This window comes from Carcharhinus amblyrhynchos, unplaced genomic scaffold (genome assembly GCF_965287045.1).
Source record: "Carcharhinus amblyrhynchos unplaced genomic scaffold, sCarAmb.v2.hapA scaffold_52, whole genome shotgun sequence".
Lineage (NCBI taxonomy): Eukaryota > Metazoa > Chordata > Chondrichthyes > Carcharhiniformes > Carcharhinidae > Carcharhinus > Carcharhinus amblyrhynchos.
The window spans coordinates 960,431-985,795 of record NW_027649793.1 but is presented as its reverse complement, the minus strand read 5'-3'; the positions used below and the strand labels follow the sequence as shown (position 1 = coordinate 985,795).

At 42.4% G+C, this 25,365-nt stretch overlaps 1 protein-coding gene across 1 annotated transcript in view; it reads left to right on the top strand.

Annotated features, from left to right (window-relative positions):
* The window catches only part of LOC145337570 (tenascin-X-like), a 214,373-nt gene that overhangs the window by 51,088 nt on the left and 137,920 nt on the right, over positions 1-25,365 (top strand). The window contains 3 exon segments of the mRNA XM_080182362.1: positions 5,385-5,500; positions 10,541-10,694; positions 14,442-14,705. Of these exon segments, the coding sequence (XP_080038488.1) occupies positions 5,385-5,500; positions 10,541-10,694; positions 14,442-14,705 (534 nt within the window).

Below are 25,365 nucleotides of genomic sequence, written 5' to 3'. Positions count from 1 at the left end.
GAGTTCAAAGATGTGCGGGTTAGGTGAATTGGCCATGCTAAATTGCCCCTTAGTGTCCTAAGATGTGTAGATTAGGTGGATTGGCCATAGCAAAATGCACAGGGTTATGGGGATAGGGTGTGATAGGGGGCCAATCTGTTGGAGAGTCAGTGCAGACTCGATGGGCTTTTCTGTGCCATAGGGAGTGTATGATTCTGTGAAACACTGAGATGGAGTGTTGAATTAATATCGCATCCAAATGACAGCATGCCTGATAGTACTTGGCACTCTCTTGATGCTTCACTGGGAGTGCCTGCCCATCAATGGTGGTCACACTGTGGCACAGGACCGGAATCCTCAACTGCTGAGGCTTGGAGGCAAGGACGCTACCGCTGAGACACAACCTCAAAGGCCCACAAAGGTGGGAGTCAAGCATAAAGGCGCACAGAGCATGTTGCACAGTGCAATCCCACAAAGACCAAATTCATTGCATCTTATTGGGATTGCTGCCCTGAAGAGCCTGTTTGGCCCCTGGGACGATGCTTTAACATAGCCCTTCATTCACACTCATCTCTGGAGAGTGAGCAGGAATAGGTTGTTACAGGAGAAGTGGGAGGGGGACACTGTCGCCTTTGACTTTCAGCAGTTATTTTGAAAGGAGGACCTTATTTAGGTTGGACGAAGGTGGGAAGAGAAAACTTGCAGGAAAATTTCCTGTTTGTTGACCGTACAGTTTGAGGTCTTGGGATGAAAGCAGCAGTACAGTTGACATGGTTATGAATGAATGCCTTACTTTTCTTTGGCACCTGTGAACAATATTGGCTATGAGGTGTATTTGGAATGGAAATAGTTGGGAGAGGGTTGAGGGCAGAGCACAGGAGGGGAAAACTGAAGTCCAGGATAATGTTTAGTGGTTAGACTCTTTTACAAGCTCAGACCAACCTCATTTCACACTCTCCCATCAAAATGTTCCGAGGCGCCAGTGGTCTTTAATGAAACAACACCAAGGAGGAGGTTCCATTTGGTTTGTGTCAGGGATCAGAGTGGGCTGGGACCGAGGTTACCGCTGTATGTCTGGGAATCAGGGGCTTTGGAGAGGGAGCTGAAAAATCTAACACCAGTGGGAGGTCCCTGGGTTAATCCACTGGGGCAAGCCCAGGGGAGGCAGAGAGAGAGGATGGAAAGTTAGAAAGTGAGCGAATGAATGAAAGCATTCTCTGGGCTTTCTGTACAGTCAAATTGCTGGAGGATTTGATTGAAAGTCACCCAAGCATGATAGAGTTCCAACCATTTACACTGCCGGAAACCTTTGAGAAATGGCCCATTAAAGGAAAACTGCAGTTGGTTTGAAGAAGAATTTTTTTAAAATAACCTATAAGATTCCATCTCTTTCTTTCTAATTTGGATAGTTCTAGCTCAGCCAGCATCAGGCAATTGGATCATTATCCCAAGGCTTGCGCATGCAGTCTTGCTACGCCCAAGTTGGGTGCTACTTTTTTGCCCACAACAGCAGCTACACTTCAAATTAAAAAAACACAGCACTTCAGTGGTTGTCAGGCGCCTGAGCAGATGCTGCAGGAATGTGCAGTGTCCCTGTAAGGGCAGCGAGCACAGCCCAATATTGGGGGCACCAACACTCTCTGTGGGAGTCCCGTACCTTTCCACAGGCACCCCAGAGCCCATCGTAGTCCCAGAGGAGATCAGGGAAATCGTTCCTCTTGCTGTCTAAATCATGGATAATCTGACCACAATCCTAATGATAATTTACATGCTGGATTGAAGGAAAACCATGTCCTGGTGTGTTTAATGAATCTTATCCAGCTGCCATCTATTACTCCTGCGTCTGAACATAGAGCCACTTCAAGTCAAGTGTTCTGTATGAATGTTTATCTCAGCTTCAAGCTCTGACCTCTCTCTCAAAGTCCACACTTCCTTTTTAAACTCTAGCAGCTATTCATTCAAGATAATTTTATCCTTTGAAATGTATTCATTAAAGGGTGTTCCTGTTAGGAATGTATCTTTTCAAATTGTTCAGAAAATAAGTTAACCAAATGCAAAGGAAGGTATTGAATTTGCAATGTTAAAACTATGTCCAATACTTCACTATGAACAATATCACAGGACAACTACTCACATTTAATAATTGATTGAATATCATGTGTATTCCTAATACACTCGGAACAATGCTGGGGAAGTCAGTTAATATCATATTTGTTGTACAACATTCTATTCTCAACATAAAACTGTCAACTGTCTGCAGCTCAACCAGGTTGGAAATGCCCACTCAGTGGTCAGCACTACTGCCTCACAGGGTTCTATCCTCAGCATGGGTCGCTGTCTGCACGGGGTTTGCACATTCTCCCCGTGTCGGCATGGGTTTCCTGCGGTGCTCCGATTTCCTCCCACAATCCAAAGATGTGCAGGTTAGGTGCATTAGCCATGCTATATCCTCCCTTGTTGTAGCCAAACAGATGCCAGAGAGTTTTCTTTCGCAGGGGATTTTCACAGTAACTTTGTTACAGTGTTAATGTAAGCCAACTTGTGACTAACAAATAAACTTTAAACTTTACTTTCACAGGGCAGAGCGCCACACTCATAAACATGAAGGGCTAGTGGGGTTTGCCTCATTTTGTCACTAGATGTCACCGGCTAAGTAGGAATGGAAGCTGTGAGGGGAACATAAAGAAGCTGTAAAGAAATATAGACAGGTTAAGTGAGTGGGTAACAAGGAGCGTAATTTGGGGAAATGTGAGGTTATTCACTTTGATCGTATGAATAGAAAAGCAGATTTTTTTTAATGGTGCGAGACTTATAAAACTTGATGATCAGAGAGCTTTGGGTCTGCTCACAAAAAGGAACACAGAAAATTAGCATGCAGGCACAGAACGCGATGAAAAAGACAAATGTTTTTTATTGTAAGGGGATTGGAGAACAAGAATAAGAAAGTCTTGCTCCAACTTGACAGAGTTTAGTGAGAGTGCAGAAGGAATTCTCTGATCTCCCCATCACCACTGCTAGTGAAAATGGGGGATTTGGTACTCATCCAGAACTGCAGCAGGACCGGAGAATCCCAATGCAGACGAGCTCGGAGAATTCCAGCCCACATTTGGAATACTGCGTGTAATTTCAGTCTCCATATTTAAGGAAGGATATATAAGTGCTATGAAAAGTGATAGTGGCATAGTGGCTTTGTCACTGGAATCAGAAATGAGAGGTAGTCCTGGGTAAGATGCTCTTTCGTAGAGTTGATGAAGATTTGATGGACTGAATAGTTTCCTTCTGCACCGTAGTGATTCTATGGTTCATTGGAATCCCCTCTGCATCCTTTCCAATACAATCACATCCTCCCTATGGCGAGGTGACCCGAACTGCACACAGTAATCTAGTCATGGCCTATCCAGAAGTTTGAACAACTCTTATAATCTCCTTATTCTTATAATCTATGCTACAACTAATAAAAGGAAGTGTCCCGTATCCTTCTTAAATAGCCCACTTTCCAATTCTGCCCCCTTCAAGTATCTGTGGACAAAGTCTCCAAGATTCCTCTGTTCCTCTGAGCTTCCTGCTATTCGTTAAATACTCCCTTGTCTTGTTACTCATTCCAAAGTGCAAAGGATTAAATTCCATCTGCCACTGTTCTGCCCATCTGACCAACCCATCAATATCTTCCTCCAACCTAAGAGCTCCTCACTATAAACCACTTTGCCAAACTTTGTGTCATTCACAAACTTACTTATCATCCCCTCCCCTCCAGTATCTCCCCAATATAATAAAAACCTGGAACTAAAAGCCTAAAGATGACCATGAAACCATTGTCGATTGTTGTAAAAACCCATCTGGTTTACTTGTGTCCTCCAGGGAAGATAATCTGCCATCCTTATCTGGTCTGGCCTACATGTGTCTCCACATCCACAGCAATGTGGTTGACTCTCAAATGCCCAATGGCCTAGCAAGCCACTCAGCTCAAGAGCAATTGGGAATGGGCAATAAATGCTGGCCCAGCCAACGATGCCAACATCCCACGAAAGAATCAGAGGTGCAGATTCACTGAATTGATCCTTGGGATGTGAGGGTTGTGCTATGATGAGAGTTTGAATAAATTGGGACTATATTCTCTGGAGTTCAGAAGAATAAGTGATGACCTCAATAAAGCAAATCAGATCCTGAGGGGGTTTGACTGGGTGGGCACTGAGAGATTGTTTCCCTCTGGCTGAGGAAGCTAGAACATAGAGACACTGTCTCAGAATAAGGGCTCCATCATTTAGGACTGAGATGAGAAGTGTCTTCACTCAAAGGGTTGTGAGTCTTTTGAGTCCCCTGGCACAGAGGGTTGTGGAAGCTGTGTTGGTGAAATGAGGCTGGCATAGATAGACTGGTCTCTCAGAGAATCAGGGTATATGTGAAGCGGGCAGGGCAGTGAAGTTAAAGCAGATGATCAGCTCTGATTATATTGAACGATGGAGCAGGTTCAAGGGGTGAAATAGTCCACTGCTGCTCCTATTAGGAAATAGGAGCAGCAGTGGACTATTTCACCCCTTGAACCTGCTCCGTCGTTCAATATAATCAGAGTGCATGAATCGCAAAAACCCAGCTTGCAGGTGCAGCAGGTGGTCAGGAAGGCGAATGGGATGCTGGCCTTCATAGCGAGGGGGATTGAATATAAAAGTAGGGAGGTCTTGCTGCAGCTGTATAGGGCATTGGTGAGGCCGCAGCTGGAGTACTGTGTGCAGTTTTGGGCGCCGCACCTGCGCAAGGATATTTTGGCCCTGGAGGGAGTGCAGAGGAGGTTTACTAGGCTGATACCGGAGTTGAGGGGATTGAGCTATGAGGAGAGGCTGAATAAACTAGGCTTGTACTCGTTAGAGTTTAGAAGAATGAGGGGAGATCTCATTGAGACGTATAAGATGATGAATGGGATGGATAGGATAGAGGTGGAGAGACTCTTCCCGCTCAAAAAAGACAGTAGGACTAGGGGGCACAGCCTCAAGATAAAGGGGAGGCGGTTTAGAACGGAGTTGAGGAGGAACTTCTTCACTCAAAGGGTGGTGAATCTCTGGAATTCTCTGCCCATTGAAGTGGTGGAGGCTGCCTCGCTAAATATTTTTAAGACGCGGGTTGATGGGTTCTTGATAAGAGAGGGGATTAAGGGTTATGGGGAGAGGGCGGGAAAGTGGAACTGAGACACGACAGATCAGCCATGATCTTATTGAATGGCGGGGCAGGCTCGAAGGGCTAGATGGCCTACTCCTGCTCCTATTTCTTATGTTCTTTCTTATGTTCTTTATACTTTGTGTCATTCAGAATAAGGCAACATTCAAGGTGAGCAAGGTCTCATTCCTGCCCTCTATGCACGATAATACCTTCAACATTTGTGATCTTTAAATAGCTTCCCTGTTTTTTTTCAGCAATCCCAGCTGCCATTGGGCTTCAAGTGAAGAAGATCCTGGAGACCAAGGTGACAGTGGAGTGGGAGCTGCCACGGGTTCCAGTCGATGCCTGGGAGATCACCTTCAAACCCTTGGTAAAAGGCAACCTGGGAATGGAGCTTGTATGTCAAGGGTCGGTAGGAATAGGAGTGGAGGGGAGAGGGGATCGGGGGAGGGATGCGCTTGAAATATTCCAAGATGCTAAACTAGAGTGCCAGGGAGGCATTTTGGTGAACCTCACCAGATAGTGTTGTGCAGTTGGAAGAGGTTCCCCAGTTAAGATCATTCCACCGAGTACAATGTGAATGTATCTCAGGTGCTCAGCATGTTGGATGTTGTGGCTCTTCTGGCAATGAAAAGCCAATCTGGGGGCCACAGGTGGTAAGTGCCATGGAATGCTCCTTCTGACATTCCTGATCCAGTTTATAGTAGATGGAGCTTCCACCTTGGACCAGAGCTTCTCTCTCAATCTGTAGTTGGAATACGTCGGAAGACCATCGGTGATTGGGGCTGAGAAGCTGAGTGAGGAGGAGGTGAGAGGGGGGTATTTCTTCACAAACCTGAAATCTGGTTCAATGAAGCCCAACAAGGCCCAATTTCCACTCCTTAAATTACCATCAACAGTTCCCCTGCCATCTTCATTCGCTGCCTATTGACTTCTGCATTGTGTTTGAAGGGTTGTGGGTGGGTAGTGTGTGATGAGCAGGGCTATGTGAACAGGTCTCTCACAGCACTCACCCCTGATCCAGACTAGACAGGACATTATTGTGGAGATTGTGTCAGTGTTGGGAAAGGATATCAGAGTCTGTGACAGAGGCAGTGAAGCAAATTGCCCTGAAGCAGCAGTTTCGGGAGTTAGGTAGAAAGTTAAAAATCAGCACCGTTAGGGTTGTAATCTCAGGATTACTCCCTGTGCCACTTGCCAGTGAGGCTAGGAATAGGAAGATAGTGCAGCTCAACACATGGCTAAACAGCTGGTGTAGCGGGGTGGGGGGGTGGGTTCAGATATCTGCACCATTGGGCAGGTGGGACCTGTACAAGAAAAACTGGAAAGGCATAAATATTCTACCGGGCAGTCTGCTAGTGTCATACAGGAGGATTTAAACTAGTTTCGCAGGGAACCAAAGCAAAAGTGAATTAACTGAAGGGGAGCCAGAGAGTGGGGCCAGAAAGACTGAGAGAATGAGCAGGCAGGGTGTAGTTGCTGATTAAAGAGGGTCTGGGGGTTTGAAGTGTGTTTGTTTTAAGGCAGATGAATTCAGTACCAAGTATTAATCCAAGCTCTATGATGCTATTACAGAGACTTGGTTAAAGGAAGGACAGGATTGGCAGCTTAACATTCCAGGGTACAGATGTTTCAGGCAGGATAGAGGGGGGTGTAAAAGGGGTGGGGGCAGTTGCACTGCAGGTTAAGGAGAATATCACAGCTGTACTGCGGGAGGACACCTCAGAGGGCTCATTCAGAGAGGCAATATGGCTAGAGCTCAGGAAGGGCGTAGTCACAATGTTGGGGGTTCACTACAGGCCATCCAACAACCTGTGGGAGATAGAGGAGCAGATATGCAGGCAGATTTTGGAAAGGTGTAAAAGTAACAGGGTTGTTGTGGTAGGAGATTTTAACTTCCCCTACATTGACTGCACTCACTCAGTGCTAGGGGCATGGATGGGGCAGAGTTTGTAAGGAGCGTCCAGGAGAGCTTTTTGAAACAGTATGTCGATAATCCAACTAGGGAAGGGGCCATTCTGGACCTGGTATTGGGGAATGAGCCTGGCTAGGTGGTCGACCAGTCAGTAGGGGAGCAGTTTGGGAACAGTGACCACAACTCAGTAAGCTTTAAGGTACTGATGGATAATGAAAAGTGCAGTCCTCGAATTAAGGTGCTAAACTGGGGGAAGGCTAATTACAACAATATTCGACTGGAACTGAAGAAGGTAGATTAGGGACAGATGTTTGAGGGCAAATCAACATCTGGCATGTGGGAGGCTTTCAAGTGTAAGTTGATAGGGATTCAAGACTGGCAAATTCCTGTAAGGATGAAGGATAAGTATGGCAAGTTTTGGGAACCTTGGATAACGAGAGATATTGTGAGCCTAGTCAAAGAGAAAAAGGTAGCATTTGTCAGGGTTAGGAGGCTGGGAACACACGAAGCAAATGTCGGATACAAGGAAAGTAAAAAGAAACTTAAGCAAGGAGTAAGGAGGGCTAAAAGGGGTCACAAACAATCATTGGCCAGCAGGATTAAGGAAAATCCTAAATCTTTTATACATATATAAAGAACAAGAGGATAGCCAGGGAGAGAGTTGGCCCACTCAAGGACAGGGGAGGAAATCTATACATGGAGCCAGAGGAAATGGGTTAGGCGTTAAATGAGTACTTAGCGTCAATATTCACCAAAGAGAAAGACTTGTGGATGATGAGTCTGGGGAAGGGTATGTTGATAGTTTGGGTTATGTTGAGATCAAAAAGGAGGAGGTATTGGGGTTCTTGAGAAACATTAAGATAAACAAGTCCCCAGGGCCTGATGGGATACACCCCAGAATACTGAGAGAGGCAAGAGAGGAAATTGCTGGGGCCTTGAGGGAAATCTTTGTATCCCTCATTGGATACTGAGGAGGTCCCAGAGGATTGGAAAATAGCCAATGCTGTGCCTTTGTTTCAGAAGCGTAGCAAGAATAATTCAGGTAATTACAGGCTGGTGAGCCTTACGTCAGTGGTAGGGAAATTATTGGAGAGGATTCTTCAAGACAGGATTTACTCCCACTTGGAAATGAGTGGACATATTGGCGAGAGGCAACATGGTTTTGTAAAGGGAAGGTCGTGTCTCACTAACTTGATCGAGTTTTTCGAGAAAGTGACAAAGATGATTGATGAGGGTAGAGCCGTGAATGTTGCCTACATGGACTTCAGTAAGGCCTTTGACAAGGTCCATCATGGCAGACTGGTGCAGAAGGTGAAGTCGCATGGGATTAGGGGTGAGCTAGCAAGGTGGATACACAACTGGCTCAGTCATAGAAGACAGTGGGCAGCAGTGGAAGGTGTGTTTCTGAATGGAGGGCTGTGACAAATGGTGTTCCTCAGGGATCAGTGCTGGGACCTTTGCTGTTCGTATTATATATAAATGATTTGGAGGAAAATGTAACTGGATTGATTAGTAAGTTTGCAGATGACACAAAGATTAGTGGATTTTTGGATCGCAATGAGGACCATCAGAGTATACAGCAGGATATAGATCGGCTGGAGGCTTGGGCGGAGAGATGGCAGATAGAATTTAATCCAAACAAATGTGAGGTAATGAATTTTGGAAGGTCTAATACAGATAGGAAATATACAGTAAATGGCAGAACCCTTAAGAGTATTGATAGGCTGAGGGACCTGGATGTACAGGTACACGGGTCACTGAAAGTGGCAACTCAGGTGGAGAAGGTAGTCAAGAAGGCGTACGGCATGCTTACCTTCATTGGCTGGGCCATTGAGTTTAAAAATTGGCAAGTCATGTTGCAGCTTTATAGAACCTTAGTTAGGCTGCATTTGGAATACAGTTTTCAATCCTGATAGCCACACTGCCAGAAAGATGCGGAGGCTTTGGAGGTCCAGAAAAGATTTACCAGGATGTTGCCTTAGTTATGAGAAGAGGTTGGAGAAACTTGGTTTGTTCTCATTGGAACGACAGAGGTTGAGGGACGATAATGATTATGAGGGACATGGACAGAGTGGGTAGTCAGAAGCTTTTTCCCAGGGTGAAAGAGACAATTACTAGGGGACATAGGTTTAAGGTGCGAGGGACAAGTTTTTTACACAGGGAATGGTGGGTGTCTGGAACTCTCTGCGGGAGAGCTATTGGAAGCAGATACAATAGTGAGTTTTAAGGGGTGTGTGGACAAATACATGAATAGGATGGGAATAGAGGGATATGGTCCCCGGAAGGGAAGGGGGTTTTAGTTCAGTCGGACAGTAAGGTCAGTGCAGGGCCAGAGGGCCTGTTCCTGTGCTGTAATTTTCTTTGTTCTTTGTCCTTTGTGACTGACCCACAGCCAGATCCAATATTCAACCTCATCCCAAAACAGTCTACAAGAGTTCATGGGAATTTCACAACAGAGAAGGAGGACATTCAAACCATTGTGCCTGTGCCAGCTCTTAGTTATCCAATTAGTCTCACTTCATAGCCTTTTTTTAATCCCTGCAAACAGATATTTATTCAATTCCCTTTTGGAAGTTACTGTTAAACCTACTTCCATTGGCCATTCAGTGTTCCAGATTATAACAACTCATTTCACAAAATAATTATCCTTATTTCACACGAACCCTTTTACAAACTGTGTTAAATGTACTCTCTGGTAACTGACCCTCCTGTCTGTGGAAACAGTTTCTTCTTATTTACTCTATCAGCCCTTCCCCACCCTCTCGATTAAATCTTCCTTCACCTTGTTCACTCTGAGAAGAATCTCAGTCTCGACAGGTTTGCCTGGCTCTTCAGAAATCTTTGCTTTCCTCAGATCCTGACCCTCAGTGCTGCAGCGAGTCACCGTGTACACCAGTTTATTTTGTGGGGTGGTGTTCCCATACAAGTCAGTGCAGGAAAATAGGTCAGGGGTCATGGCGGTCACTTCATGACTCCCTTCTGAGGAAGGGGGAGAGTGTGAAACTGTCCCAGAGATAACCCAGCACAAGACCATAAGACAGAGGAAGAGAGGTAGGCCAATCGGTCCATTGGGTTTGCGCTGCCATTCAATGAGAACATGACTGATCGGATGTGAATATCCTCAACTCCACTTTCTCATCTTATCTCCATAACCCTTGAATCCCTTACTGATTAAAAATCTGTCTATCTCAGCCTTGAATATACTTAACAACCTGGCCTCTACAGCTCTCTGCGGTCCAGAATTCCACAGATTCACCACCTCTGGGAGATAAAATTCTCTTTATCTCTGCCTTAAGTGGGCAACCCTTCACTCTGAGATTATGTCCTCTGGTCCTAGATTCTCCCAAAAGGGGAAACATCTCAGCATCAGTGTAGGAGAGTGGGAAACATGTCAAGTGACAAAGTGCAGACAGGAGCTGAATTGAAATGTCCGGTGCTGCTGGTGTTTGTCGTGTTTCAGTGTAGTCAGCGAGAATCTCTTGTTCCTCTCAACAGAAAGAGGATAACGGTAAGCTGACCAAGCGTCTGGCTGGCTCCAAGAGCTCCTTCCAGCAGACAGGTCTGGCTTCAGGGCAGGAATACCAGGTGACACTGAGAGCTCAGAAGGGGAAGAAGTTTGGACCGGCTGTGTCGAAAACCCTGAGAACACGTGAGTGCTCTTCACAACCCAACACAACTGTTAGCTGAATTGTCTCTGCTGGGATTGCGACAATACTCCAAATACCTGTGCTTTTGACTAATGTCGGTGCTCAAATTGAACATTTGGAGGGGAGACATAGAAGGAATGGTATTTCCAGGGGAGCCGATGACTTAGAACATAGAACATTACAGCGCAGAACAGGCCCTTCGGCCCACGATGTTGCGCCGACCAGTTAAAAAGCAATGACCCTCTAACCTAAACCAATCCCTTTCCATCCATAAACCTATCCACGGATCTCTTAAACGCCCCCAAACTAGGTGCATTTACAACTGCAGCAGGCAGGGCATTCCAATCCCTCACCACCCTCTGGGTAAAGAACCTACCCCTGACATCCGTCCTATAACTACCACCCCTTAATTTAAAGCCATGCCCCCTCGTGCTAGCTTTCTCCATCCGAGGAAAAAGGCTATCACTATCCACCCTATCTAAACCTCTAATCATCTTATATGTTTCAATAAGGTCCCCTCGTAGCCGCCTTCTTTCTAGCGAAAACAACCCCAAATCCCTCAGTCTCTCCTCATAGGACCTCCCCTCATACCAGGCAACATCCTGGTAAACCTCCTCTGCACCCTCTCCAAAGCCTCCACATCCTTCCTATAATGCGGGGACCAGAACTGCACACAATACTCCAAGTGCGGCCGCACCAGAGTTGTGTACAGTTGCAACATGATGCTGCGCCTCCTAAATTCAATCCCCCTACCAATAAACGCCAAGACACCGTACGCCTTCTTAACAACCTTATCTACTTGATTCCCTACTTTCAGGGATCTATGTACACATACACCTAGATCCCTCTGTTCATCCACACTATTCAGAGTCCTCCCGTTAGCCCTATACTCGACACATCTGTTATTCCTACCAAAGTGAATTACCTCACACTTCTCCGCATTAAACTCCATCCACCACCTCTCGGCCCAGCTCTGCAACCTGTCTAAGTCACCCTGCAAACTATGACACCCTTCCTCACAATCTACCACACCTCCGACTTTGGTGTCATCAGCAAATTTACTAATCCACCCAACTATACCCTCATCCAGATCATTAATAAAAATTACAAACAGCAGTGGCCCCAAAACAGATCCCTGAGGCACACCACTCGTAACTGAACTCCATGACGAATATTTACCATCAACCACCACCCTCTGTCTCCTATCTGATAGCCAATTCCTGATCCAATTTCCTAGATTACCCTCAATCCCATACATCCGCATTTTCTGCAGGAGCCTACCATGGTGAACCTTATCAAATGCCTTACTAAAATCCATATATACCACGTCAACTGCCTTTCCCCCATCCACCTCTTTGGTCACTTTCTCAAAAAACTCAATAAGGTTAGTAAGGCACGACCTACCCGCTACAAAACCATGCTGACTATCTCCAATCAATTCATTACTCTCCAAATAACTATAAATCCTATCCCTAATAATTTTTTCTAAAACCTTGCCCACAACAGAAGTAAGACTCACCGGTCTATAATTCCCGGGGAAGTCTCTGTTCCCCTTCTTAAACAATGAGACAACATTCGCTAACCTCCAATCTTCCGGTACTATACCTGAGATCAACGACGACCTGAAGATCAGAGCCAGAGGCTCTGCAATCACCTCTCTTGCCTCCCAGAGAATCCTAGGGTAAATCCCATCCGGACCAGGGGACTTATCTATTTTCAAACCCTCAAGAATATCCAGCACATCCCCCTTATCAACTGCAATAATGTCTAGTTTACACCCCTGCAACCCAGTGTTCTCCTCAGCTACATTCATGTCCCCCTGCGTGAACACCGAAGAGAAATATTGGTTCAATGCCTCTCCAATCTCTTCCGGTTCCACACACAACTTCCCTCTACTGTCTGTAACTGGCCCTAATCTTGCCCTAACCAACCTTCTGTTCTTAACTTAGTGGTATTATCGCTAGACTAATAATCCAAAAACTCAGTGAATGTTCTGGGGACCCGGGTTTGAATCCCATCATAGCAGATGGTGGAATTTGAATTCAATAAAATAAAATTATTCCATAAAATACATAATTAAGAATCTACTGATGATCATGAAACCATTACTGATCTGTCAGAAAAACCCATCTGGGTTCACTGATTTCCTTTAGGGGAGGAAATCTTTACTCAGTCTGGCCTACATATGATTCCAAACCCACAACAATGTGGTTGACTCTCAAACTGCCCTCCAAGGGCAAGTAGGGGCAGGTAATAAATACTGGCCAGTGAGTGACAACCATACCCCATGACTGAATAAAATAAAAAAATTCCCATCTACTGTAACACATTCCCAGTGGTTTTAGCAAAGTCCCTGGAACTGAGTAGGCTGCAGTGTGTGTGTAATGTCCTCTCTATCCAATTTCACCATTAACCTCCATTATCTTAGCTTTTCCATTCCGTCAGCGTTTAATTCCATGCTCATTTTTGGTCTGCTTACTGAGCTTTGGTATGTTGGGAGGCAGATTTCCCTCAAAATCTCACAGATAAACCAATTAAGGTTCATCGCCTGGGGGCAGCTTGTTTAGAGTCTGCACACAGTCTGACACTGGGCCCTTTTAAGCCATTTCTGGACTGGCCAAGGCCTCCATGTAGCCACCCAGCAGCAGTGTGGATGCCAAGATCATCCTGGCTGCAGCTATGTTGAGGAGTGCCCACTGGCTGAACTTGAAGGCAGGCTTAAATAACTCCATCCAGCTACTGACAAGGCTGTTGTTTGGCTCTGTGTCTATGCAGATGCAAAATAAATGAATGCACACACACACACACACACACACACACACACACACACACACACACACACACACACGTAAGTAAAGTTTATTTAAAGTAAACTTTATTTATTAGTGTCACAAGTAGGTTTACATTAGCACTGCAATGAAGTTACTGTGAAAATCTCCTAGTCGCCACACTCCGGTGCCTGTTCGGGTACACTGAGGGAATATTTAGCATGGCCAATTTACCCAACCTGCACATCGTTGGACTGTGGGAGGAAACTGCAGCACCTGGAGGAAACCCATGCAGAAACAGGGAGAATGTGCAAGCTCCACACAGACAGTGACTCAAGGCAGCAGTGCTGACCACTGTGCCACCGTGCCGTGTGGACATACGTATGTTTGTGTGTTATATATATTCATGTATGTATGTAATGAGGGAGTTTTGTCTATCACATTTCAGAGTGTTAATTTTGAGAGTAAAGCAAAGTGACCATTTCATGCTGCTTTCTCTGATTTGGAGCCAAGAATTTATAAGTGACCTGCCAATCTAAGAACTTTTCTCAAAAATTAATAATGATTGACCTAAGAAGCAACATTAATCATTGATTGAAATGCTGGAAATACTCAGACAAACAGAGTGAACATAGCAGATTGATAATCTTAATGTTAACTCTGCTTCACTCTCCATAGATACTGCTGAATATTTCTAGCATTTTCTGTTTCTATTTCAGTTTTCCCACGTATGCTATAGAGTGATTTTGACATCTTTTAATTGGCCCCTGTGGTAATTAACCTCGAACTGACCTAAAGAGCAATTAACTTCTAATTGGTCTCAGGCATGGCCCAGTTTCACCCAAGGTAATACAGCATCTGTCCAATGGGAGCTGAGAAATATTTTTCCGACAGACAGGAAGGGCTCAGTAGCCGGGTGTTTGAAAGTGTGGGTGGTCTCTGTATTGCTGGCACTGACTAACGGTCTGTTCTCGGCCACAGTGATTGACGGCCCTCAGAACCTCCATGTGGTCGCAGCCACAAACTCCACCATCAAACTGGGGTGGAAGAAACCCCAGGCATCCATCGACCTTTACCGCCTCAACTACTCTTCGGCAACAGGCAAACACAGCCAGGTGGTGGTACCGGCCGGAGACATCAGCACCGTACTGACTGGCCTCGAGGCTGGAGTGGAACACAACATCTTCCTGGTGGGGGAACAAGGGGGACACCAGAGTAAGGCTGCCACCACTAAAGGAACGACAGGTCAGTCTCACTTCTGCTCAGCCTCTGAGGAAGAACCTGTGATCCCACCCAGGCTCTTGCAATCTTGGGATATCCCTCAGCATTTTACAGCCAACTTTTTAAAAGGGTAATCACTGTTGTATTGCAAGAGTGTGGCAGTCAACTGGTACAAAGCAAGATCCCAGCCTCAGCCAAGTGATAATGACCAGGTTATCACGCTGACAGAGGAATGACTAATGGGCAGGAGACTGGAGGAGAGCTCCATCGCTTTTCCTCAAGATACAACCGAGGGCTCTCTTTCACACTCTCAGTGAGCGTAGGTGTGAAATTATAGCACTTCTGGAGGCCACTCATTCCTCTGAAGCTCTCACCTCTAACCCCATACCCTTGTCCAATCTCTCTGCGCCATTATCCTCATTCTGTTTTTTTAATATTTAATGTAGGAATTAGGTCTGGTGGTGATATTATCACTGGAGTAGTAATCCAGAGACCCAGGTTAATGCTCTGTGGACCTGGATCCAAATGCCATCACAGCAGATTGTGAAATTTGAACTAAAAGTGCACTGATGAGCACTGAAACCACTGTCGATTGTTCTAAAAACCCATCTGTTCACTAATATCCTTTCGGGAAGAAAATCTGACACCCTTACTTGGTCTGGCTTTCATGTGACTAAATGTTGCCTAGGTGACGCCCACTTACGCTGTAAAAAGAAATTCTTTGCGTGGGAGTAGGAGACAGCTTAATGCAGTCTAACGCATTCACATTCGAGTATTACATTAGTTTCAATGAATAAAAAGCAACAACAGGAAACAAACTTGGTTCGAGGCAGTGGCTCCTTTGGAAGTATGTAGAGGTCGCGACATCTGGCCGCTTGAGTACACATACCAGGCATTTTATACTCGTGTGCCCAAGTCCACCACTGACACTCACTCACTTTTTACCATGTTGTTAAATATTAGTTTGGAACCAATGATGTGGTGCACAGAGCCAAGAGCTGTTGAACATCCCACACTAAACCATGCAGTGTAGCTTGGCTCAGGAAAGCATCCTTGGCCAACCCCGCAAATAAATGAGTGTCTGACTGTGCCACCCTGAACCATGCCATCATACAGAGATACTCAGACACACACACATTAAGCAGCACACTGTGTGATGATACAATCTCATCATATCTTTCAATGCTTGGCATGCCAGGAAAACAGCAATTTACACCAATGTAGCACCTTTAACATCCCCAAGGGGCTAAAGAGGAGTATGATAAGTCAAAAGCTGACACAGAGCCATAAAAGGACTTGATTAAAAGGGGAGGTTTTGAAGATTATTAAAGGAGAGGTTTATGGAGGAAATTCAGAGCCCAAGCAGCTGAGTACACGGTCACCAGTGGTGAAGCACTTAAAATCAAGGATGAGCAAGAATCTGGAATTGGAGGGCTGTAGATGTCTTGGGGGTTTGGGCTGGAAGGACTGATAGAGATGGGGAAGTGGGGAGTGAATCTGGGAGGGATTTGATTGTAACAATGTGAAATTTCCAACTGAGGTGTTAGTGGACCCATAGTCATGACGGCCAATGGACTCTGCATCTGGTGACTTGAGACTATTTCTCTGCTCACTTCCTGCAGTAATCGACAGTCCCAGGAACCTGCGCGTTGTCAAGGTCACGGACTCCACCATCTCGCTGGAATGGGAGAAGTCTATAGCTCGGGTTGGTCAGTATCACATCGTGTACAGAACCGAGGCAGGAAAAGGCGGAGAGTTGCGGGTGCCCGGCAAGGGCAACACTGCCACCTTGGTAGGGTTGGAGGATCACACCAAGTACACAATTTCCTTGGTGGCAGAGCAGGGGAATATGAAGAGCATGCCAGTGACCACCGTAGGGACTACAGGTAAGTGGGGTGTGCAATAATGATACCTGCAACATCAAGTGCTAATAAAAATACATGGAGCAGCACAACACTTAATTGAAGTTGATTTTTTTTTGTGTAAGTGCATAAAAGGATTACAAAACCAAGAGGTGGAACTAGTAAGTATGGCTAGACAATTTAGTGGGCCAGGCTGGGAAGATTTAGCTGCTGAGAGGGTGTTAGAATATTGGATCCCTCATCCACGAAATTACCTTGAAGCAGGAAATTCATCCAAAATTTCACACTGACATCTGTTAGGAATGCCAAGGATAAATCCAGATGCAGATGTGATTAATTCTAATTTTGAATTTCATAATGTATTCCATTCCCATGTATCATCATTCATTCCATTTGCGTTTGTTGTCATCAATTCCATTCCCATTTTTCAATTCCTATTTCTAACCATTCATTCTATTCTCATGCAGCATTATTCATTCCATTCTTGTCTTCCATCATTTATTATGTTTCTCCTTCAATTACCATTCCCCATCTTTCATTCCGTTCTCTTTTTCATCATTCTTTCCATTCTCATCTCCCACCTTTCATTCCATTTCTTTTTCTATCATTTTTCAGTATTCTTCTTCCATCCTTTAGCTCATTCTATTTTTCCACCACTCCTTCTATCCATTTTCCATCGTTCACTCCATTCTCCTCTTCTATCTTTCATTCCATTCTGTTTTTGCATTGTTTCTTCCATTTCTCTTTTTCCATCATATTTTCCATCCCTATTCTTCAACCTTAACTCCATTCCTGTTTTCTATCATTCCTTTCATTATTTTGTCAATCAATTTCCATCTTCCATCATTCATTCCATTCTTTTTCCGTAACTCATTGCATTTCTCTTTCTCCATATTCATTCCATTGCTGTTTTCCATTCTTCACTTCATTCTGCTTTCCATCATTCATTTTTGCATTTTTAAATTCATTTCATTCCTGTCTTCCATCAGTCAACCCATTTTCTTTTACTATTATTTATTTAATTTGGTTTATTCTTTATTCATTTAATTTCCATATTTCATCCTTCATTCCATTGTCATTTTCCATCATTCATTCTCTTCATATACTTTCATTCAATCCATTCCTGAGTTCAGTAATTTATTTCATTTCCATGTTCAATGCATCAGTCCATTCCTATTTTCTTCATTTATTCCATTCCCAAATTCCATCATTGACTCCATTTGGGATTTTCTTTATTTGTTCCATTCCCATGTTTCATTCTTCATTCCATTATCTTTTTCCTTTGTTTTTTTTTCAATCCTGTGGGCCATCACTCACCCCTTCTCTTTTTCCTATAATTTTTTTCCCTCCCAGTGTTTCTTTGTTCTTTTCCTCCGAGTATTTCTTTGTTCTTTCCCTCCCAGTGTTTCTTCATTCTTTCCATTTCCATGTTCCATACTCCATATTCCATCCAGTCAATTTTTCTTCATTCATTTTATTCCCACTTTTCTTTCTTCATCCCATTCCTATATTCTATAATTCATTTCATTCCCATATTCCATGCTTCAGTCCATTCCTAGTTTCTTCATTTACTCCATCCCAGGATCCATCATTAGTTCCATTTAGGATTTGCTTCATTCATCCATTCTCTGCTGTATTCATCATTCCAATCTCTTTTTCCTTCATTCTTTCCAATCCAATGAACCATCTTTCACTCCCTCCCTTTTCTTAGAGTTCATTCCATTTCTGTTTTTCTTCATTCCTTTGTTTCCCATATTTCATCATTCATTCCATTTCATTTTTCAATACTATGTCAAATCAAATCAAAAATCATTCATTCAAATCCCATTTTGCATCATTAATTCCATTAATCATTTTCTATGATTTATTCCATCCTGAGTTTCCATAATTCTTTGTGTTCCTATTTTCCAACATTGATTACATTCCCAACTTCAGTCATAAAATTCCATCCCCAGGAACCAACATTCATTCTTTTCCCATCTTCCCACATTCATTCCTCTTTTCCTCATTCCATTCTCTTTTTCCAACCTTCATTCCATTCCTTATTATTTTATTTATCCCCATTTTCCATCATTCCTTGTCTTCCCAATTGTCTTTATTATTTCCATTCCTGTGCTCCATTATTCAATCCATTCTCCTTTCCCATCATTCATTCCGTTCCTTCCTTCCACTGTCCATTTTATCCCCGTATTTGTTCATTCATTTCATTCCCATGTTTCATTCTTCATTTCATTCTCTCTTTCTTTTATTCTTCCCAATCCCATGAACCATCATTCACTCTTTCCCTTTTTTCTATAATTCATTCCATTCCTGTTCTCCATCATTAATTCCATTCTCTTGCCCATCAATCATTCCATTCCCGTTTTTCTCCAATCCTTTTTTACCATGTCTGTCATTGCACTTCCTTTGTCCGCCATTCATTTCATTACCTCTTCTCGTCATTAAATAAATTGTAATTTTCCTTGATTTATTCTATATTTTTTCCTTAATTACATACACTGCCTTTCTCCAAGATCCATCTCATTCTCAAGTTCAAACGTTCATTCCCTTCCATCATCCCTCAATCATTCTAGTGTCCCTTCATTCAGTCAAGCCAATCCTCTTTTTTTACACTCATTTTATTCTCCTTTTCATCATTCGTTCCATTCCACTTTTTCTTCATTCATCCATTTTCATCTTCCGTCATTCATTTGATTATTCTTCCATTATTTATTCTGGTGTCTTTGTTCCATCCTGTATTTTTTCTGCATTCCTGCTTTCCATCCTTTATTCCATTCCCATTTTCCTTTCCATCTTCCCTCTTTGCTTCTTTTCTACTTTCATTTCATTCTCTTTTCCATCTTTCATTCCATTCAATCTTTTTCTTCATTCATCCATTCTGTCTTCTTCCATCATTAATTCTCTTCTCTTTTTCCATCAATTATTTATTCCTGTCTTCCATCATTCATTGAAAAGTCTCACAACACCAGGTTAAAGTCCAACAGGTTTATTTGGTAGCAAAAGCTTTCAGAGCGCTGCCCCATCGTCAGGTAAGTGGGAGTTTTGTTCATAAACAGGACATGTAATGACACAAACTCAATTTACAAAATAATGATTGGAATTCGAGTCTTTACAGGTAATCAGTCTTAAAGGTCCAGACAATGTGAGTGGAGAGACCATTAAGCACAAATTAAAAAGATGTGTACTGTCTCCAGACAGTTAAGCACAGGTTAAAGAGATGCGTATTGTCTCCAGACAAATTGAGTTAGTGTCTTTATATGCCCTGTTTGTGAACAGAACTCCCATTCACCTGACAAAGGGGCAGCAAGCACTCCGAAAGCTTTTGCTACCAAATAAACCTGTTGGACTTTAACCTGGTGTTGTGAGACTTCTTACTGTGTTTACCCCAGTTCAGCGCAGGCAGTTCCACATCATGAATTCCATCATTCATTCCAGAGATTTTCCTTCCTTCCATCCCTATTTTATCTGCATTCCATCATTCGTTTCATTCCCATTTAATTCATTTAATTTTATTTCCATGCTTCGTAATTCACCCTGACCCTGATTTTCTTCATTCCTTCCATTCCTACGTCCCATTATTTATTCCTTGCCTGTTTACCTTCATTCATTCCAGAGCATCGCTTCTATCTTCATTCTAATGCTGTATTTCTGCGCTCCCATTTTTCATCATTCATCCCATTAATATTTTTCTTCCGTTCCATGTTCTATTATTCATTCCATTCACTTTTTCTTCAATCTGTCCATCCTCATCATCCATCATTTATTTCATTACCATTTTCCATGCTTCAGGCCATTCCTATTTTCTCCATTCATTCCGTCCGAGGATCCATCATTCATTCCATTTGGGATTTGCTTCATTAGTTCCATTCTAATGTTTCACTCATCTTTCAATTTCCTTTTTCCTTTATTCATTCCAATTCAATGAACTGTCTTTCACTCCTTCCCAGTTTTCTATAATTCATTCCGGTTCCATTTTCCACCATTCATTCCAGTCCCATTTTCCACCATTCATTCCAGTCCCATTTTCCACCATTCATTCCAGTCCCATTTTCCACCATTCATTCCATTCTTCTTTTCCACTATTCATTCCACTCTTTTTTTCCATCATTTATTCCATTCTAGTTTCCATCTTTCATTCTATTCCTCTTTCTTTCTTTCATTTTCCAGCATTTGTTCCATTTCACTTCTGCATTGCTTTCTTTCCCATGTTCCATCATTTATTTCATTCTCTTATTCCATCATTTCATTCCCTTTTTCCATCATTAAATCCATTGTCATTTCCCGTGATCTATTCTATCCTCTTTTTCCATAATTATATATACTCCCTTTTTCCAACATTCGCTCCATCCCCAAGATTAAGCATTCATTCCCTTCCATCTTCCCTCTTTCATTCTCGTGTTCTTTCGCTTATTCATTCTATTCCACATTTTCTACATTCATTTCATTCTCTTTTCATTGTTCTTTCCATTCCACTTTTTCATCATTCATCCATTCCATCTTCCATCATTCATTCTCTTCTCTTTCTCCATCATTTATTCAATTACTGTCTTTTATCATTCATTCCAGAGTCTTTTTCCAACCTTCCCTCCATTCTGTTTTTTCTGCATTCCTGTCTTCCATCAATCATTCCATCCCCATTTTAATTCATTCATTTCATTTCCGTGCTCCATAATTCATCCTGGTTTTCTTCATTCTTTCTATTCCCGTGTTCCATTTTTATTTCCTGCCTGTTTATCTTCATTCATTCCAGCATATTTTTCCATCCTTATTCTGCACTCTCATTATCCATTATTCATCCCATTTCCTGCTTCCATCCATTTTCATGTCTTATTATTCATTCCATTAATGTTTTTCTTCAATCTGTGTTTCATAATTCATTTCTCTCACATACTCCATGCTTCAGTCCATTCCTATGTTTATCATTCATTCCACCCTAGGATCCATTATTCATTCCATTTAGGATTTGCTTCATTTGTTCCATTCCTGTGTTTCATTCATCATTCAGTTTTCTTTTTCCTTTATTCTTTCCAAATCCCTCCCAGTTTTCTATAATTCATTTCATTACCATTTTCCAGCATTCATCCCATTCCTCTTTCTCTTCATTCATTCTATTCCAAGTAATCATTTCATTTCACTTTGTTCTCCATTTTTCCATTCCTGTTTTCGAGTATTCATTTTATTCCTCTTTTTCTACATCCATTTCATTCTTCATTCTCTTCATTCATTCTATTCCCTGTTTCCCATCATTCATTTCATTCCTCTTGTTCATTCATTCCATTCTCCTTCCCATCATTCATTCCATTCCTCTTTTTTGACATTTTTCCATTCCTGTTTCCATTATTCATTCCATTTTACTTTTGCTACCTTCTTTCTACTCCAATTTTACATCACTCGCTGTATTCCTACTTTCCATCATTCATCCCATTGCTCTGTTTCTACATTTTTCTATCATTCATTCCATCATCTTTTCCATCACTTTTCCATTTCTCCTTTTCATTAATTGCAGTTGTCCTTTTCATTATTCACCCATTCTTGTTTTCCACCATTCATTCCATTATCTTTTCCATCATCCTTTCCATTTCTCTTTTTCTTCATTCATTTTATTCATCCTTTTTATCAATCATTCTTTCCTAGTTTTCATCATCAAATCTATCCCCATTTCCCTTCAATCATTCCATTCCCATTTCCATTAATCATTCCATTCCCATTTCCATCTATCATCCCATTCCCATTTCCATCAATCATTCCATTCCCATTTCCATAAATCATTCCCTTCCCATTTCCATCAATCATTCCATTCCCGTTTCCCATCATTTACGCCATTCCTGTTTTGCTACATTCTTTCTTTTCCCATTTCCATCATTCATTCCATTTCTCTTTCTATATTTTTCCATTCCTGTTTTCCATCATGCGTTCCATTGTCTTCATTCACCATTTATTCAATTCCTCTTTTTGGACATTTTTTCTTTCTGGTTTTCATCATTCTTTCTATTACACATTTGTTACATTCATTTTATTCCTCTTATTCTACGTTCCTTCCATTCTTCTTTTTCTACATTTATTCCATTCCACTTTTTCTTCATTCATTCTATTTTGAACATTCATTCAATTCCTTTTGCTATCTTCTTTCTATCTCTATTTTACATCATTATATTCCTGTTTTTCATCATTTATTTCATAGAACATAGAACATTACAGCGCAGTATAGGCCCTTCGGCCCTTGTTGTTGCGATGACCAATGGAACCAATCTAATGACCTTCTAACCTAAACTATTCCAATATTATCCGTATGCCTATCCAATGACCATTTGAATGCCCTTAACGTTGGTGAGTTCATTTCCCTTTTCTGCATTCTTTCTATTCCTATTTGCCATCAGTCATTCAACTCTTCTCTTCCCATCATTCATTCCATTCCTCTTTTTCCAACATTCGTTTCATTTCTCTTTGTTCATCCTTCATTCCTTTCTTCTTCTTCTACCTTTTTCCATTAATCATCCCATTCATTTTCTCTACATTCTTCCCATTCCCATCTTCTATCATTTATTTCATTCCTCTTTTCCATCATTCAGTTTCTTTCAATTCCTATTTTCCATCTTCCATTCCTGTCTCTTTTCCATCATTCATACCATTCTTCATCATCATTTAATCAATTCCTCTTTTTCTTCTTCCAATCCATTCTCTTCATTGCTATTCATTTGATTCCCATTTTCCATTATTCATTCCATTGTCTTTTTCTGTCATTCTACACAATTCTAACTTCCATTTTTCATTCTCTTTTTCCATCATTCTTTTCATTTCCATTTTTCAGTATTCATTCCATTTTTCCTGTATTTTTTCATTCCTCTTTTTCATCATTCATTCCATTGCCAAGTTTCCAATTCCAGGATCCATTATTCATTATATCCCGTGTTCCACCATTAATTCTAATTTCTACATTCATTCTAGCCATGTGATCCATCAGTCAATCCATCCCAGTGGCCCATTCTCTTATCCATTTTTGTTTTCTTCATCCATTCGATTCCATTTATGTTTCTCAGAATTCATTCCATTCTTGTTTTCCTGAATTAATTCAAATCCCATGTTTGATCATTCATTCCATTCCCAGTATTTTTTCATTCATTGGCATTCCATATTCCATCATTTGTGCCACTCTCTTTTTCATCATTCATTCCATTTCCCTGTTCTTCATCCATCCTAATCCTGTTTTTATTCACTCTTTCCATTCAAGTTCTCAGTCCTTCATTCTGTTCTCACTCTCCATCATTCATTCTTTTCTCATTTTCTCCAGTCATTCCAATGCCATGTTCCATCATTCGTTCCATTCTCTTTTTCCATCATTCGTTCCATTCCCATCATTCATTCCATTCCTCCTTTTCTTCATTCATTCCACTCCTTTTTCCATCATTAATTCAGTTTCCATGTTCCATTAGTTCACTCTTGAATAACTGCAGTCTGAGACATGCTCACAGTGCTGTTAGGGAGAGAGTTCCAGGATTTTGACCCAGTGACAGTGAAGGAACAGCGATATATTTCCAAGTCAGGATTGTGAGTGATTGGAGGGGAACTTCCAGTTGGGAATATTCCCAGAGATCTACTGTTTTTGTCCTTCTAGATCGTAGTAGTCATGGTTTTGGAAGGGGCTGCTTGGTGAGTGGCTGCATTGTATCTTGTAGATGGTACACATGGCTGCTACTGTGCATCAGTAGTGAAGGAAATGTTTATGGATGGGAGGCAAATCAAGTGGGCTGCTTTATCCCAGATGGTGTTGAGCATCTTGAGTGTTGTTGGAGCTGTGCTCACCCAGGCAAGTGGAGAATACTCCATCACACTACAGACTTGTGCCTTGCAAACAGGTTTTGGGGAGTTGGGAGACGAGTTACTTGCTGCAGGATTCCTAGCCTTTGAGCTACCCTTGTAGCCATAGTATTTATATGGGTCCCAGTTATGCCTGTCTTTTTGTGGGTTATGTGGAACACTCCTTGTTACAGTCCTACTTGGGCCTTTTTCCATTACATTGATGATTGTGTCAGTACCACTCTCATCTGGACCTGGAAAGTTTTATCAATTTTGCTTTCAATTTCCATCCCTCTCTCACCTTCTTAGGACCACTCTCCAACATATCCCTCCCCTTCCTTGACCTCAGTCTCCATTTCCAAAGATAGACTGACCACCAATATTCATTAGAAACCCACCAAATCCCAGTTACCTCACACTCTGCTTCCTGTAAGTACTCCATCCCATTCTCCCAGTTTCCCCACCTCTGGATACTGAAACAAAAACAGAGAAAACTGGAAAACTCAGTAGGTCTGACAGAATCCATAGGGAAAGGGAATAGAGTTAACATTTCGAGTCTACAGTACTCTTTTTCAGAACTAAAGAGAGGGGAAGATGTCATTATATATAAGAGAGGTGGAACAGTTGGAACAGCAATTCATAGGAACTGGGAACAATACAATAAAGATATATCAAAATTTAAGAACAAGAGACAGATGGCCCATGGGGGAAGGGTAGGGGGGGTTTTTGAAAAGGAACATAAATGTTTGGGATACAAAAAATGATCCAGATGGAGGAGGAAGGTCACAGCCTAAAATTATTGAACTCAACATTGAGTCCAGAAGGTTGTAATTGCTAAATCAGAAGGTGAGATGTTATTCCTCCAGCTTGCACTCGGCTTCACTGGAGCATTATGATGTTATCTTCCAAAACGATACTTCTGAAGTATCTGTTTTTCTCCTTAGCCGAGGTTCCCAAACCCCATCCCTTCCCCCCGCTACACCCTGTGGTTGACAGGGCATTCCACTGTGTTCAACCATATTTCCCGC